An 18,253-nucleotide genomic window follows, 5' to 3' on the forward strand; every position below is an offset into this window, starting at 1 on the left:
CTAGATCTACCTCACAAGCTTTCAATAATGGCAAAGTCATAGGGGAAGGAAGGATTGCAGACAGGTAGCAGGGCAAGGCAGGAAGTTAAACATACCGCAGAAATTTAATCTCATTAACAGCTACTAAACGGTGAGAATTAAGAAAGCAATGTCAGCATTAACTAGGGCAATAAATCAATAATATAGGTTACGATATAATAAGGTTACGATAATATCAATGATAAAATTGTAATTGTACATTGTATCGTTGATATATTTTTCCTATTCAATTTTCTCAGGCATTGAAATCCTGTAATGTTTCTGTCCATGCAGGTCTGACCAGGCCATGCACCTCCTGTGACCAAGACCAAAATAGGGAACGTCTCCACCAGAGCTATTGCTGAACAAGCCACTGTGGCTCTCCCTCTCTTTTCTTTCTCTGCCCCTAACCCCAATGGGGTAACTCAATAAGGAATGTGAGTCTGGTGGAGAATGTGGAGACTCCTGCTTTAATGGGAAGTACGTCATCCCGACTTTCTTTTTTATTACTAAACTTTCCCTTTTAGTTCTTACCAATTCAAGCACTTTGAGATGTCCTTCTGTGATGTCCTCCTGACATGAAAGATGCTACATAAATGTCAATTGTATTATATTTGTAAAGAATTTAAATTATTTATTTGCATGGGAAGTGCAATTTTAGAATTAAAACTTAACGCCTCATCATCGTAATAAAATGTGCAATAACCTGGATTATCAATAGGGAGATTCATAGTTATTTTAGTATTATTTTGCAACAGTGAGTTTAATATATTTCACATTATCTAGCTTAGTTTGCATGTCCACTGCATGGCATCGGAACTCCATTTTTATCCCATTTACTTCCAGTCCACAGTGATCAACAGAATTCCCAAATGGATTCCTGATCAGAAATATCTGAAAGATCTGGCAGAGATTCAATTCATATTCTATCATTATATTGATGTTATTCACTAAGTCCCCCTCTGATGAAAAAAAAGCTTCACTGAAGTTTTTTAATGGGTTACTTTCATAGATTCACTCAAGCACATTTGTTGAAATAATTTTTTTTGTACCACCTCATCACATCATCAAAGCGCCCCAAAGCACTTCACAGGGTTTGTGATAGTCAGTGACTGTATTGTATGAAAATGCAGAGGCCAATTTGTACACAGCAATATCCTATAAAGAATCATAAAATAAATTACCTTTTTGTTCTGAGGATTGCTGTCCAGGACGCCAAGTTAACTACCTTCCCATTTCCAATACTACTATGACTTCTTCAATGTACATCAGAGCAAGTGGACAAGACCTCAATTTAATGTTTTCCAAAAGATGGCATCTCCTACAGTGCAGTGTACCCCCATCACTGCATTGAAATGTGGAGCACTAGCAGTGGTCAGTGCTCTCAATGGCAAGCTGTGCCATTTCATTTGGTTACACTCCAGCGATCTCAAACCTCCATCAGGACGTTGACCCCATATAGTCGAAGATGACACTCCATTATTGCTGCAGTTGGAGGTGCTGTCCTTCACATGAGGTTCCATCTGCCTGTTCAGGTGGATGTTAAAGATCCCATGTGCCATTCAAAAAGAGAAAGAATTCCTAGCCGAGAAATTTATGGTGCAGGCCATTCAGCCCATCATGTCTGTGCCGGCTCATTTGAAAGCAATCCTTTCAGTCCCATTCAGCATTAGGTTTGGCTTCAGTAACTGGGTCGGGTCAGTATTGGGTTTAGATCATGTGAATATTAGAGTTGGGTCAGTATTAGGAAAGAGATCATATTAGGATCAAGTTAGTGCTAAGCTCTGTTCAGTAACATGGACAGGCATAGTCATATACATATGTTGCTATTCCTACAACTTGCTTTGGAATTCTCCTATTATTTCTGTGGGAATTCACAGCTGTCTTTAACAACAACTTACATTTATATCACAACACCAATAACATTTTGGGACAGTTAACAGTAGTGTGTTTGAACGCAGAGCTAAAAAAAAAAGAGGGGAACGACTGTAGGCATGGTCAAAATGGAACGTCTTCAGGTGTGAATGGAAGATGGGCAAAGAGGGATTGAAGCAGGGAGCTCCAGAGATTCAGGGCAGGGCACAGTAGCTGAAAGCACGGCTAGCATTGGTGGAGTGGAGAGGACAAGACTTGTGCAAAATAAATGAGACATTTCCAGGTGGAAAAGGAGATTGTTTAATGATCAGCAGTAATTTAAATCTGAACCTATTTTTCTATTTTAGTAAACGTGCCATGACTTGAAATTTTACATACCTGTTTGTAACCATTAACATCCGGAGAAATTCCTGTCTCAGATACCGCCTCAGGGCGAGTCAAGGATTGTTGCTTTATAAATGCAATGACTGAAGAGAGAGGAGTCAGAAGCAAACTGCAGCAGCAGAGCATCAGGAAGACAATAAAGCAACGTCAAACAAGTGAAGCACAATGAACAGCAAAGTCACTATCACCATCCTCGCTTTTCTTATACTTTATGTGACTTCTACACAAGGTAAAAATTAACCCAAGTCTATTAAACTGTACAGGAAGTATACAGAATTAGACTAGAATTATAATTATATTGGCAATCCAAATATATATTATAGTTAATATAGAATTAAAAATGCAATATACTGTTCAAATGTAGATGTCTTAAAACAAGCAATATTAATTGAGACACTATAGGAGAAATTGTCACATTTTATTCTGAGCAGAACTATGGTTTCCTGGTGAATGATGTAACAGATAACAGGAAATACAGAATAATGGATTGTATGTGAAAAAGATATATGAAAGCCAGAAGTGCACTGGGCTAGCCCATGCTGTGGGCTCATCCACACACATGTACACAAGTCCAACTAATATGGAACATAATGAACCCCATCATCTAATTATTGAAATCTATCAGCATTGTTTTAAACCAAAACACCTGCCATGTAAGGGGAATAATAGCAGATTGACCTTCAAGGTCTTGATGAATTAAGTAATACCAAGCAATGGTTCTCTGCTTATGCACCACAGAAACAGGAAGATCCCAGCTGGAGCAAGATTTACTTTATTTCCGCAGCATTTTAGAGCACCCATTACTTGGCAAATTGTTGAATTCAGTTTTAACTTTCTGTAGTTCACAAAAGAACTTACAGAAAATGGGCTCAAAATCAAGGTTGTATTTACAACACATATTTGCTAAATCCTTGGTACTCTGAATAGCTACGTAAATAGAGTAAATCTCAACCTAAATGGGATTTCTCCCCACACATCTCTGCTGGCAATTTTCTCCACTTGACTTGTGAAGGCGACTGAAAGAACAAAGTAACAAATGGAATTTCAGTCCCAATAGATAAATGTACATGAGGAAAAGGGAGAGATTGGTTAAAACAAATTGAAGCAAAGATTAAGGTTTTGTAATTTGTTCACTTTGTAGGTGCATCTCTCAGAGGAAAAGGAGCAAATCTGCAATGCCAATGCATCAAACCATCCTCTGATTTCATCCGCCCAACTCGCATGAAGGAAATTGATATCATTCCAAGTGGTCCTCACTGCGGAAACGTAGAAATCATAAGTATTGAATAATAATCCTTGCATTTGTTATAGAGCATTATTACTTCAAAATGTCGCAAAGACCTTCTCAGGGTGACTGTACAATGTAAGAATTCTACATTTGCAGGAAATACGGCAGCCAATTGGCTTACAGCAATGCCCCATAGTTACCAAGTGAATGACCATTTTTTTTCTCTGGGGGATTGTTGATCAGGACCCTGGGAGAAACATGCTTCTCTTTTTGAATAGTATCATGGGATCTTTAAGCAGATGTTCCATCTCATCGAAAAAAAGTGACTATTTGCCTATTTGCAAGGATCGTGTTCTGTTGAATAAGAGTAGAAAGCTTTGTAAATATTTTCAGTAGAACTTCAATCCATTTTACAATGAGGTTTGATAATAATAATCTATGCATTTGATTATCACGTTGTTGAGACGTCTCAAAGTGCTTCACAGGATATACTGTAAAATGGATTAACTGTGTATTTTGTTGATTGACAATCTGACATAACTCTTGTTCTCTTCTTTTAGTGTCACCCTTACAAATACAAAACAAGTCTGTCTGCACCCTAAAGCACCCTGGGTACAAAGAATCATTAACAAGATAACGAATAGGTAAGTTGCCATTTCTGTGCAGGGGTGAAGAGGAACGGTATCAGCAGGCAGGAAACTGTTCCACTTTATACAGTACCAAGTCACAACAAAACAATCCTCAATCTAGGAAATATTTTTGGCATAGATTCTGGTCTGAATGCCCATACAATGTTTGCCCACAAAATACACAATCACTTATTGTAAATTAAGTGAAGTGCTTTGAGACATCCTCCCAACATGAAAGGCGCTATGTCAAATGTAAAGATTATTTTTTTATTGAAAGTTTGTTTCTTTAAATTCCCAGGCAGGTAGCAGTAAATCCTGTAAAGATGAATTGATAAAGCACTAATATCAAATGCAAGAGTTCTCATGATTGTTATTAATACCGTATTGCGTTTTATGACATCCTCCCGATATGAAAGGCACCCAAATGTAAATGTAAATTGTGCTGTAAATTGTATTGTATTACTTTATGATGCAGAGAAATTCACTGTGTAACTTTTTATTAATTCTACAGTTCCAAGACTCACAAAGCTGAGGAACAAGCTAATGTCTGAGTGTCAAGACTGAAACTCAGCCATGCCAGGACCTCTGTGCCATTTCTGCAGTTCACGCTCCAAGACGCTGTCCGCATGAAAGGCACAATATCAATGCAAATTGTTGTTGTTGACAACTACCTGTCACCTTGTGTGGACTTTTATCCATCAAATGGTGAACTGGTTGAAATAATTTCTCAATGAGATTTCGATCTGTTGAATGTTTTGTCAAACAATGTGATGACAAAAGTGTTGGAATCCAGATGTTTCCTTGATAGATTACCATTGCCCAATTAATCAGACTGAGAGCAGCTAACAGATAGGATGTGAAGCAACAATTCAACAGCTGTGATTCTGACTATTTGGGTTGCTTCTATTCTATGATCCAATTATACTTCCAAACACTTGCTGCAGTATTAGGGTGTTGGGAAGGGAAATCACTTTTTATTTTTGCATGAATGATGTATTATAAATATTAATATTTATTGTTGTGTCTCTGACTCTTATTGTAAGTTATTTGACTTTATTTCATTTTGAGTTTATTCCAAATTGTCTATAGGCTCATAAAATGTGCTATTCCATATATAAATGTTTATTGTAAAAAAAACTGAGCATGAAAACCTGTGTGGATTCCTACAATTCATAATATGTTTCTGAACCAGAGAGTATTTATTAATTTATTGAGGAATTATTATTATAGGCACTTGTTAATTCTATCTTTTCTATTTTGAGTGTTGAAGCTATCTATTATGGTGAATGAAATATTAATATATTAATGAAGACATTTTGAAATGAGTTAGATGTTGTATGCATGATCAGTTTGGCTATTATCTCAGTGGCCACACTGCCCACCTCCCCGTAACAATAATAATCCTTGCATTTGATATAGCAAAGTGATACACCAACCGACCAACAATCACATTCCTACTCACTACTGGATAAACAGAGGCGAGTGGAATAAGGAAACTTGCCTAAGGTTTTGCTGGGTGCACGAATCTAACCGAGGTCCTCTTGCTTGCCAGCCAAGTGAACTAACCACTGAGCTACAGGACAGGTAATGTGATGGCATACAGGTCACGTGACCACGGCCCAGTCCACCTGACCGCACCCCAAGTGACCTGAACGCAACCCAGGTCATGTGACTCCTCCCCATGCTACGTGGGTCAGTTAAGGTTACATGACCGATAACCCTAAAACCTAACCTTCACCCTAACCTTTATCCCAAACCCTAATCCCTCATCCTCACCTAAACCCCTGACCCCGCACATTCACCTAAACCCAACCCCTCACCTAAACCCCTGACCCCGCACATTCACCTAAACCTCTGACCCCTCACCTGAACCCCTGACCCCTAACCCTCACCTAAACCCCTGAACCCTAACCCTCACCTAAACCCCTGACACCGCACCCTCACCTAAACCCGACCCTTCACCCTCACTTAAACCCAACCCTTCACCCTCACCTAAACCCCTGAGCCCTCACCTAAACCCCTGACCCCTCACCTGAACGCCTGACACCTCACCTAAACCCCTGACCCCACACCCTCACTTAAACCTTTGAACCCTCACCCTCGTCTAAACCCCTGACCCCTCACCTAAACCCCTGACCCCTCACCCTCACCTAAACCCCTGACCCCTCACCCTCACCTAAACCCCTGACCCCTCACCTAAACCCCTGACCCCTCACTCTCACCTAAACCCCTGATCCCTCACCTGAACCCCTGACCCCTCACCTAAACCCCTGACCCCTCAACTAAACCACTGACCTCTCACCCTCACCTAAACCCCTGACACCATCACCTCAACCCCTGACTCCTCACCCTCACCTAAACCCCTCACACTCACCTAAACCCCTGACCCCTCACCTCAACCCCTGACCCAACTAAACCCGTGATCCCTCACCCTCACCTAAATCCCTGACCCCTCACCCTCGCCTAAAGCACTGAGCCCTCACCCTCACCTAAGCCCCTGACTCCCTCACCTAACCCCTTGACCCATCACCTAAACCTCCGACCCCTCACCCTCACCTAAAGCCCTCACCCTCACCTAAACCCCTGACCCCTCACCTAAACCCCTGACCCCTCACCTAAACCCCCGACCCCTCACCCTCACCTAAAGCCCTCACCCTCACCTAAAGCCCTCACCCTCACCTAAACCCCTGACCCCTCACCTAAACCCCTGACCCCTCACCTAAACCCCTGACCCCTCACCTAAACCCGACCCCTCACCTAAACCCTTGATCCCGCACCTAAATCCGACCCCTCACGTGAACCCAACCCCTCACCTGAACCTCTGACCCTCACCTAAACCCCTGACCCCTCAACTAAACCCGTGACCTCTCACCTCAATAATTTCACTCGAAAATTTTACAGGAAATTTGTAATTTAAGCCAATTTAAATGCAGTATGTTTGTGTCCAAATCATATCAAATCTGATTTTACTCCACATTTGTACCTTAAGGCAACTGATAATAATATAAATATTGTTATTTATTATATGAAGGCAGTTGATATTTTCTCTCGACATTTTTACTGACATTCTTATTTGGTGTAAAAATAGTTATCAAATTTCATTTTATTTCACATTTGCACCTTGAAGTTTTATTTCGGGTCACACTTTTATGGAAATTCCATGAAACACTATTTTCATGCATATTTGTGGAAAAATCTTATTAAATATCATTTACTCCACATTTTTACCTTAAACCACTTGAAATTTTATTTCCCTCGACAATGCATCATTGTTTACATTTTTGTGTGTTAAAATTTGTGCGGGTTTTTTACGTAATTTCTCTTCAACATTTTTTCGTTTATTTTAACGTTTTTGACGCATTTTCTCGTCAACAGTTTTTGGCGTATATTGTATGAAGCACATCTCAGGTCATGTGATCCCGCTCCGGTCACATGATCACATTCCTGACGTCACCTGGCTGTACCCCGGTCACGTGACCAAGCCCCCAGGCCACCTGGGATCAGAGAATTATACAGCACAGAAGGAGGCCATTCTGCCCATTATGGCCGCGGTGAGTGAGTAGGATTGATTTCGGTGGCTCTTTGAAAAGACCTATACAAAACAATCCCACTTTCCCCACTCTCTCCCCATAGCCCTGCAGACTTGTCCTCCCAAATAAGTATCTCCTTATTGCATTGCTCTTAGTCTCTCCAAGTGGTCTATCTAACTTTTGTCTCTCTGATGCTGCATCCTGATTCCCTTCCCCCCTGGAAATTACTTTAAACGCTTCCCCACTGCACTAGTTAATCTCTCTGCAAGGACATCATTGCCAGCCCTGTTCAGGTGTAACCCACCCACCTTGTATAGGTCCCACCTGCCCCAGAACGGGTTCCAATAATCCAAGAACCTGAAGCCCTCCTTTCTGCACCATTTCCATAGCCATGCACGAATGTGTTTGATCTTGCTGTTTTGATACCTTGCATGAGGTATTGGGAGTAATCTAGAAATCACAACCTTTGAGGTCCTGCTCTTTAGCTGTTTCCCTAGCTTCTGATACTCTTGCTGCAGGATTTCAGCCCTTTTTTTCCTATGTCATGGACCAACATGGACCACGACTTCTGGATGTTCCCTTTCCCCCATAAAATGTTTTGCACTCATTCTGTGATGTTTTCAACCCTGGCACCAGGGAGGCAACATACCATGCGAGAGTCATGTCTTTGGTTGCAGAAACATCTGTCTACTCCTTTCACCATTGTATCCACAATGACAATTGCACTGACACTCTTCCCTGTGTCTCCCTGTGCATCCATTTGCTTTGACATCTCTCACCCGAGGCGTCATCACCCTCATCAGCATTCAGTACAGAGAACCGGTTTGTGCAGGGGATATCTTACCATGTTTGTGGAAAAATCTTATCAAATATCGTTTTACTCCACATTTCAAACTATTTGAAATTTTATTTCCCTTAACATTTCTTCAGATATTCCATTTTTTTATAACAAAAAATAATAATCCTTGCATTTGATATAATCCTTTTATGTCTTCCAGACGTCTCAAAGCGCTTCAAAGTATATCCTGTAAATTGAATTGACTGTTTATTTTGTGGGCGAAACGTGGCAGCCAATTGCGCACAGCAGTGTCCCACAAACAGTCGTGGATTGAAAATGACCAAATTATTATTTCATTTATTTCTTTTCTTGAGGGATTATTATTAGTCGTGTGGAGTAAAGAAACTTGCCCAAGGTTTCACCCCGCCAGGAATCGAACCCAGGTCTTTTGCCCACGAGGTGAGTGCCCTAACAACTGAGCTACAGGACGCCACATATTTTTGTTGCATTTTTTGCCGTTTTTGTATGTTAACATTTGTTTAGATTTTTCACGTACTTTCTGTTCATTTTTTCACGTATATTCTGTGAAGGGCACCCAGGTCACATGACCCAGCCCAATTCACGTGACCCAACCCAGGTCACACGACTATGCCCCACGTCACTTGACTACACCTCGGTCACTTGAGCACACACTCGGGTCACCTGACTGCATTCCGAGATCACGCCACTACATCCAGGATCATGTGGCATTGCACCCAGATCACGTGACCCGTTCCAGGACGCATGGTCCCACCCAGGTCATATCCCCACATCACCTGACTGCGCCCATGTCACATGAACCCGCCCCAGGCTAGATGTGCCATTCCAAGGTGCTAGCGCTAAACTCTATCCTAACCTTAACCCCTGACGCCTAACCCTTACCTCAATAGTTTCACTCGACATCTTTACAGGAATTCCATGAAACCCTATTTTGGCGCATATTTATGGAAAAATCGTATTAAATCTGATCACTCCACATTTGTACCTTAAACCACTTGAATCCCCCCCACTTGCCCAGCTCCACTGGCTGCCCATCCCTCAGAGAATAGAATTCAAACACCTCTTCCTCACTTTCAAGGCCCTCCACAACCTTGCATCCTCCCGTATCTCTGACCTGCTGACCTCCTATCAATCAGTCCACTCGCTTAGCAGGCTCCGGCCTGCTCCATGTATCCCGCCCGACCCTCCCTACCATCGGCGGCCAGGCTTTCAGTGGCTCTGCCTCCACACTTTGGAACTGCATCTCATAATCCCTTTGTCTTGCTCTCTCTTCATGCCAACTTCAAGGCATGACTCAAGACCCTCCTTTTCGACTGTGCTTCAGCCTCCTTCCTATACCCTCTGCGCTCCCTCATTCCAACCCTGCCCCCACCCACCCCCATGCTCAGGTCTGATCCCCGACTGTTCAGCGCCTTGGGATGAACTCCCGACGTGAAACCCACATGATAAATGTAACTTTGTTGCTGTTGTACAAACTCATATCAAATCTCCACATTTGGAGTAAATTAAACATTAAAACACTTGAAATTTTATTTCACTTGACATTTTTATGGAAATTTCATGAAAAGCTATTTCCGTGCATGTTTGTAGAAAAATCTTATCAAATTTTTACAGAAATTCAATCATTTGTAACATATTTCTGTTGCATTTTTTGGCGTTTTTGTGTGTTAACATTTGTTTGAGTTTTTCGTGCATTTTCTCTTCAACATTCCTTTTTTTAAATGTTTTTGGTATTTTTTTCCTGATCATTTTCTCATGTATATTCTGTGAAGTGCACCCCAGGTCACATGACCCAATCTGGGTTATGTAACCGCAAACCCAGGTCACGTGGCGCAGTCCAGGTCACGTGACAGAACCCCCAGGTGCAGATCGCCTGACCCGCACCCCAAGCCACGTGGCCCAGTCCTGGTCACATGACTGCATCCGGGTTACATGATCCCGCGTCGGGTCATGTGGCCCAGTCCAGGACATGTGTGCACATCTAGGTAACATGATCCCGCCCAGGTCACGCAATTACACCCCAGGTCACGTGACTGTACCTGGGGTGTAATCATGATCACATCCCACGTTACCTCACCACATCCCCGGGTTACCTGAAAGAAACCGAGGTCACGTGATCCCTCCCAGGTCTTGTAACCAAATCCCCACATCATCTGACTGCACTCAGGTCACGGGACCCCATCACCTAAACCCTAACCCTCACCCTAACTTTAATCCCGAGCCCTAATCCCTAACCCCCTCACCCTAACTTGAATAATTTCACTTGACATTTTTACAGGAATTCCATGAAACTCCTATTTATGTCTCTTAGGTTTGCTGGGACGAACCTCTAGATAACCTTAGCCAATGATCGACATCATAATCCCAATACGAATGTAAAGATGGTTTTATTCTAACATTTGTAGAATCATTTATACACACAGTACATAAGCGATAATTGACAGAACCAAAATAATATTACCCGTTCCGAGCTCTAGACAGCTGTGCAGCCCTTGAAGTCACCAGGTCATGCTCAGTGCCGCTGTATTGTATTAACTTTGCAAACTTCCTTTATACCTTGAGATAAAAATGCTAATACCTATTGTTTCACTAGGCCCCTCCATAGCTGGGCTTGTTTTCCTCAGTATTCAACTTCTCTCGAGTTCCTATTAAATCATAAAACTTCTCCTATCTCAACTTACTGTTAAATCATTCAGTTGAGTCAGAGTACCCTGCAGATCACAAACTGATGTCACGTACCAATTTGTTACTCTTTACCTCCCTTATTCCTGCTAGCCCTCAAAATCTATATGTATGTCATAGGTAGTTAAATCACTATATTCTAACAGTTCCCACCTTGAAGATGAAGAAATCTATTCTGATCCCTCACCAGCACTTCTCTAGCAATGCCACAAATTCATTAAGCCTGACTCGCTTGTCCAATTGCTTTACGAAGCAACAAAGCCAACACAAAATTTAGTATAGAAACAACGTAAGCAAGATTTGCACAATTAGAAATGCGTAAGAGGCCAGTCGAGCCCATGGTGATTGTCCTGCATGATACACATTTTGCCACCATGATTTCTTGCCTAACACCTTGAACCCGTGTTCCACCTTTTGATTATTCTGTTGGAATTTTACTAAGTGTGTCTGGGAGGCAATTCCTCTTGTAATTAAACTTTTTAGACTGAATGGTATAGGTAGAATGGGTTGGCCGAATTGTGCAATAACTCTTAGAGCTTCTTTTGCAAATCTGTTTTAACCTTGATCCTAGTCAGATTATATCCTATATTGGCTACGGGAGTCACCTGATGTTTGCCCAATCCAAGCTCATATGTGGGTTTGATACAACCTGTTGGGCTTGGCACCGGGCATTCATCCATGATAGAATTTAGTATCTGAGGTGGTACAGTAGTAGATACCTTTCCTTTGATATGCAATATTAGTGCTTCACCATTTTGAGATCACTTGGACGTTACACAATAGTGATTGTTCCATAAATGTGTAACCACATGCTTGGTCGCCACCTGTGTAACTAGTTGGGAAAGCCCAACTATCGTGGAGTCCTGTAGCTCAGTGGTTAGAGCACTCGCTTTGCAAGTGAGAGACCTGAGTTCAATTCCAGGCAGGTCAGGGCGAAACCTTGGGCAAGTTTCCTTACTCCACACGCCTAATAATAATCCCTCCAAAAAAAAAAAAAAAACAATAATTAAATTGGTCATTTTCAATCTACGACTGTTTGTGGGACATTGCTGTGCGCAATTGGCTGCCGCGTTCGCCCACAAATATACAGTCAATTCACTTTACAGTGTGTTCTGTGAAGCGCTTTGGGACGTCCTCCCGACGTGAAAAGCGCTATATCAAATGCAAGGATTATTATTATTATTATTATTATTATCTCCCTTCCGTGTACATCTGGTCAGATCAATATCATTCCACACGCTCCCTTTAGTAAAATAAGGTGGGGACGTCAAATATTCTTTAAAGTTAGTATCCTCTAGTTGTCCTGTGGATGACACCTGATACAGTGGTTGTCATAGAATCATAGAATTATACAGCACAAAAGGAGGCCATTCAGCCCATCGTATCTATGCCAGCTTTTTGAAAAGAATTATCCAAATCAATCCCACTCCCCCGCTCTCTCCCCAAAGCCCTGCAACCTTGTCCTCCCCAAATAATTATCTACTCTTTTAAAAATGTTATTGAATCGGCTTCCACCACCCTTTCAGGCAATGCATTCCAGATCTGAACAACGTGCTGTGTGAAAAAATTTCTCCTCACCTCCCCTCTGTTTCTTTTAACAACTATTTTAAATTGGTTACCGACCCACCCACCAGTGGAAATAGTTTCTCTTTGTTCACCCTATCGAATACCCTCATAATTTTGAAAACTTCTATTCAGTCTCCTCTTGAACTTCTCTGCTCCAAGGAGAATAATTCTCGCTTCTCTAACCTCTCCTGATAACTGACGTCCCTCATTCCTGGTACCATCCTAGTAAATCTCCTTTGCACCCTCTCCAATGCCTTGATATCCTTCCTAAAGTGTGGTGCCCAGAACTGAACACAGTCTCTAGCTGAGGCCTAACCAGTGTTTTATAAAGGTTCATAATTTCCTGATTTTTGTATTCTACGCCCCTATTTTTAAAGCCTAGTAACCTGTATGCTTTTTTAGCAGCTTCATCTACCTGTCCTGCCACCTGGGTCTCTCTGTTCTTTCGCCCCCTTTAAGATTTTACCATCAGTTTATATTGCCTCTCCTCATTCTTTCTCCCAAAATGCATCACTTTGCATTTCTCCACATTAAACTTCATCTGCCACGTGTCTGCCCATCTTACCAGCCTGTCTATGTCAGGGGTGAGCAATTATTTTGGCTGGCAGGCACTTCACGAGTTTTGGTAAGCTTCACAGGCCACACACTTAACATAAATGCAAATGCCTAATAATAGTTAAAAATCAAGTCTTACACTTGTACATGCATAAAATAAAGTCTATATAATTGACATTCATTAAAATTAGGTTAAATAAAAACAACTCATTGAGCAGACATTTATTCGATATTTATTCATTTATTCACAAATTGATGAGAATGTGAGAAGCTCAATCAATGGGAAAAATGAAAGCGCTGATGTCCGTTAACCAGACAACTGAAGTTAGGCATCGTCTCTATTGTTGCAATGCGGAGTACTGCTGCAACAATAGAGACGATGCCTAACTTCAGTTGTCTGGTTAACGGTTATCAGTCAACAACAACAACTTGGATTAATATAGCACCCTCCACGCTGGACGGCGTCTCAGAGCACTTTACAGTAACGGATCCCGGGACCGAGCCAGGGGAGGGGGAGGGGGAGGAAGGTGACCAAAGGCGCGATCGAAAAGAAAGGTCTTCAGCAGAGACCTGAAAATGGGAAGGGAGGGAGCGAGACGAAGGGAGTGAGAAAGACAATTCCAGAGCCTCGGGGCATAGTGGCTGAAGGCATGGCCACCGAGGGTGGAGCGGAGGACTCGGGGGACGAGGAGGAGTCATCACAGATCTAAGTTTTGATTTGTTTCATGTCCAAAAATCAATCAATCTCTGTTCTCAGTTCACTCTTTTCAAGAACTTTCCTAAACTAAGCCATCTTACATGTTGATCCAAACAGCATCCTCTGGGCCTTTATTTTTGGAAAGGTATATTCATTAAGAGAGGCGTAAAAACTGGGAAGCAGCACAGATTTGAATTGCTCCGCAAGCAATGGATCAAATTGCAGGTCAGTAAGCTCGAGTTGGAGGTCAAATGGGGCTTTGTCATCATCAAATGAGAAAGATGAAGAGTGCAAAGACAGGTCAGTTTCGATCAAATTGAAATCCTGGAATTGGTGAGAAAATGTAAGTCAAGTAGTGACAAAGTATAATTTTTAAGGCTTTGATCGCAAAAAGTAATCTGCTGCAAAGTTGAAAGGTGGGCAAACAGCCTGTTTCCTATTTGACACAATAAAATAAATAATTTCATCATAAATGACTTGACACTGCAATACAAATCATGAACAAAGGCTCCCTTCTGTTGCAGTTTTGAATTCAGTTCATTCATGTGGCCCATGATATCAATGGCAAATGCGAAATCAGAGCCAATTTGAGTCATTCAGCTGTGGGAAATCTGAATTTTTTTGTTTCATGTCCAAAAATCAATCTCTGTTCTCAGTTTCCACACTCTTTTCAAGACCTTTCCTAAACTAAGCCGTCTTACATGTGTGTGATACAGAACATCCGTGTGCTCGGATTCCAATTCCTCAAACAGAGTTACAATTGCCTGTGGTTTAATCCTCTTTGCTCGAATGTGGTTGACCACCTCATAACTGTCCAAGACATTGTTTAGTTTTAGAACACTCTGTTTACAGAGGACCTCTTGGTGAATAATGCAGTGTAGAAAAGCAATATTCTGTTCTGGGTTTGTTTCTTTGACTTGATCTTGAATTCTTTTCAGTAACCCAACATTTTTGCCTGTCAGATTTGGGCAGATGTTTCCACTCCACTCCTAACTTTAAGATATACTTATTAATTGCCTCCAAAAAGTCTTCTCAAGTTGTCGTATCTTTCATTGACTGCATTGCTGTCAATTCCTCTGTGAGCTTAATATTTTTGGTGATACCTCAATAAAAATTATCAACTGGGCTGTGTCTTTGACATCACAACTCTTATCGAGTGCCAGTGAAAAACATGCAAAATTGCTTACATTATTTTGTGACTGCATACTGTTTCTATTTTCTTTCTTTATTTTATTTTTTAATTTATTTTTAGTTTATTTTATTTGTTTTATTTTCCACCCACACTGGTAAAAAAAAATTAGACGTCCATTCTTTTTGAATATTCTGCCTTCAGCGTCCACTTTCCGCTTCTTTAATAAACTCATTTATGATTAACGTCCTCGTCAGTGAACAGTATTGCTGTGGTTGCCGCATGTGCGTGTTTGAAAATTTGCCGATCCGTACATTTCTGACGTCAGCCTGATTCAACACTTAAGGGAGTGTACGCACAACTAAGCAGTGTGATTGGCTGAAGTTCCCGGTCAGGTTCAAATGTGAAATTTGTGCGACTTTCTGGGACTGAACAAACTATAATTTTTTGTATTGCTAGGCACAATGACGGGCTGGATAGAATCATTTGGTGGCTGGATATGGCCTGCGGGCCATCTTTTGCCCAATCCTGGTCATTTGCAATTTGCTACTGTCCTCCTCAATGTTTACTACTTTTCCTAGCTTAGTATTATCTGCAAACTTGGAAATTGTACTCCCTGTACCCAAGTCCAGGTGAATTACATAGGTCAAAATCAGCAGTGGTCACAATACTGATCCCTGGGGGACACCACTGCACACTTCCCTCCAGTCAGAAAAACAACCGTTCACCACCACTCTCTGCTTTCTGTTTCCCAGCCAGTTCTGTATCCATGCTGCCACTGTCCCTTTAATACCGTGGGCTTCTATTTTGTTTTCAAGTCTCTTATGTGGCACTTTATCAAACACATTTTGAAAATCCATATAAACTACATCAACTGAAACACCTTACCATCTACCCTCTCCGTTACTTCATCAAAAAACTACTTTTCTAAGTGAAAATTTATTTTGTCGCGGATTATAGTCTCTAGAAGTTTTCCCATTACTGAAGTTAGGCTGACAGGCCTGTAGTTCCTGGGTTTCTCCTTCTGCCCCTTTTTGTACAGGGGAGTAACATTTGCCAGTCCTCTGGGACCACCCGGGTTGCCAAGGAGGATTGAAAGATTGTGGCCAGAGCCTCCGATATTTCCATCCTTACTTCCCTCAGTAACCTAGGATGCATCCCATCTGGACCGGGTGACTTATCTGCCTTGAGCACTGACAACCTTTTTAGTACCTCCTCTCGGTTTATTCTTATCTTATCCAATTTCTCCAGCCTCTCCTCTGACACTGTGGCATTGGCTGCATCCTCTTCCTATGTGACGACAGAAGCAAAGTACTCATTCAGTGTGTCAGCACTGCCTCCACAAGAAGATTTCCTTCTTGGTACCTAATTGGAGTCACCCTATTTTTGACATTATATTCTTTATATGCTAATAAAATACCTTAGGGTTCCCTTTTATGTTACCCGCTAATCTTTTCTCATACAATCTCTTTGCCCCTATTATTTCCTTTTTCAGTTCTCCTCTGTACTTTCTATATTGTATTTGATCATTTTCTGTATTTTGGACCTGACATTTATCAGAAGCCTCCTTTTCCTGTTTTATTTTAATCTCAATTTCCTTACTCATCCAGGGAGGTTTGAATGCCCTACCTTTCCCCTTTGTGGGAATGTATTTGTTCTGTCCCCGAACTATCACCTCTTTGCTCATTAGCTGTTTTAGCTCTCTTCCAGTTAAGTATCTTCACATTTGATTGCTCCTTGTCCCTTTCCATAAGTACTCTAAACCTTATGATGTTATGATCACTGTTGTCCAGATGCTCTTCTACTGAAACCTGCTCCACTTGCCCCACTTCATTCCCCAGAACTAGATCCAGCACTGCTTCCTTCCTCTTTGGGCTGGAAACATACTGATCTAGAAAGTTATCCTGCACACATTTCAGGAATGCTTCCCCCTCATTGCCCTTTACACTGTTGTTTTGTCAGTCTATGTTAGGATAATTGAAGTCCCCCATTATCACTACTCTAGTGGTTTTGCATCTTTCTAAAACCTGCTTGCAGATTTGCTCATCTATCTCCCTTCCACTATTTGGAGGTCTACAGTATACACCTAACAGAGTAACAGCTCCTTTTCTGCTCCTTAACTCTAACCAAATAAATTCTCTTTTTGTACTCATAGCCCCTTTCCAGGGCCATGACCATGTCTTTAATCAATATTACCAGTCCCCCCACCACCACTCCTTTTTTTCCTTTTTTCCTCTATCCCTCCTGAATACATTGTAGCCAGGAATACTCAGCTCCCATTCCTGCCTTTGTTTGAGCCAGGTCTCCACTTTGCCATTACATCATAACCCCATGTGGCAATGGCAACTTGAGTCTGCAGCTCACCAATCTTATTTGTCAACACTCCGTGCATTTACACACATACACTCCCAACTGACTGAATCTGCTCTGCATGTCTCGCCTGTCTAATCCCTCTTTTTTCTGTATTATTCTTTATTACATTGCTATTTTTATCTCCCAGCCCTCTATGTAACTTGTTTATCCTCTCTGATAAACCCCTCCGCAGAGGGTCATCACCCTGACTGGCATTCAGTGCAGAGAGCCGGTTTGTGAGTGCCACACTCAGGGGATTGCTGCAATCCCCATCTTTTTCTTCCTACCATGCCAGGTGGTCACCCACTCACTCTCGTTCTGAACCCTCTGTGGCTGTGGGGTGACTATCTCCTGAAGCGTTCAATCCATGAACTCTTCAGCCTCCCATATGCTATGTAGTGACACCAGCCTCTCCTCAAGCTGAGAAACTCTGATCAAGCTCGAGCAGCCGGAGGCACTTACTACACACGTGTCTGTCCAGGGCACACAGAGCATCCTGGCGTTCCCACATTGTGCATGGAACCGGTCTCAGCTGCCCTGCCATATTCCTTTTATATTATTTTAATATAAATATTATATATTTTATAATTATGCACTTCTTTCCTCCTCTGCACCGAATTGCCACTCTCACCAAATTCCTTAACAGAATTCTCACTCAGTTCTTTCCTCATGCTGCTGGACTCCTTGCTCCCCTAAAAAGTTGATATTTTATTCCACTTGACATTTTTACAAACATTCCATGAAACGTTATTTCTGTGCATGATAGTGGGAAAATCGTATCAAATATCATT

At 41.7% G+C, this 18,253-nt stretch overlaps 1 protein-coding gene across 1 annotated transcript; it reads left to right on the forward strand.

Moving 5' to 3' along the window:
* The first annotated feature begins 2,401 nt into the window (after positions 1-2,401).
* Positions 2,402-4,961, forward strand: LOC103185683 (interleukin-8-like). Its single transcript, XM_007904321.2, has 5 exons — positions 2,402-2,506; positions 3,419-3,556; positions 3,589-3,640; positions 4,066-4,149; positions 4,646-4,961. The coding sequence occupies exons 1-5, from the start codon at positions 2,443-2,445 to the stop codon at positions 4,683-4,685; spliced, it is 378 nt and encodes a 125-aa protein (XP_007902512.1). The 5' UTR covers positions 2,402-2,442; the 3' UTR covers positions 4,686-4,961.
* Positions 4,962-18,253: the final 13,292 nt, after the last annotated feature.

Source organism: Callorhinchus milii, unplaced genomic scaffold (genome assembly GCF_018977255.1).
Source record: "Callorhinchus milii isolate IMCB2004 unplaced genomic scaffold, IMCB_Cmil_1.0 Scaffold1, whole genome shotgun sequence".
Lineage (NCBI taxonomy): Eukaryota > Metazoa > Chordata > Chondrichthyes > Chimaeriformes > Callorhinchidae > Callorhinchus > Callorhinchus milii.

Bases quoted from the DNA above. Each gene is read 5' to 3' on its own strand.
- LOC103185683 (XM_007904321.2), top strand. From the start codon at position 2,443: ATGAACAGCAAAGTCACTATCACCATCCTCGCTTTTCTTATACTTTAT. The intron at 2,507-3,418 runs GTAAAAATTAAC...TTCACTTTGTAG, and splicing joins TTATGTGACTTCTACACAAG to GTGCATCTCTCAGAGGAAAA. The intron at 3,641-4,065 runs GTAAGAATTCTA...CTCTTCTTTTAG, and splicing joins TCTCAGGGTGACTGTACAAT to TGTCACCCTTACAAATACAA.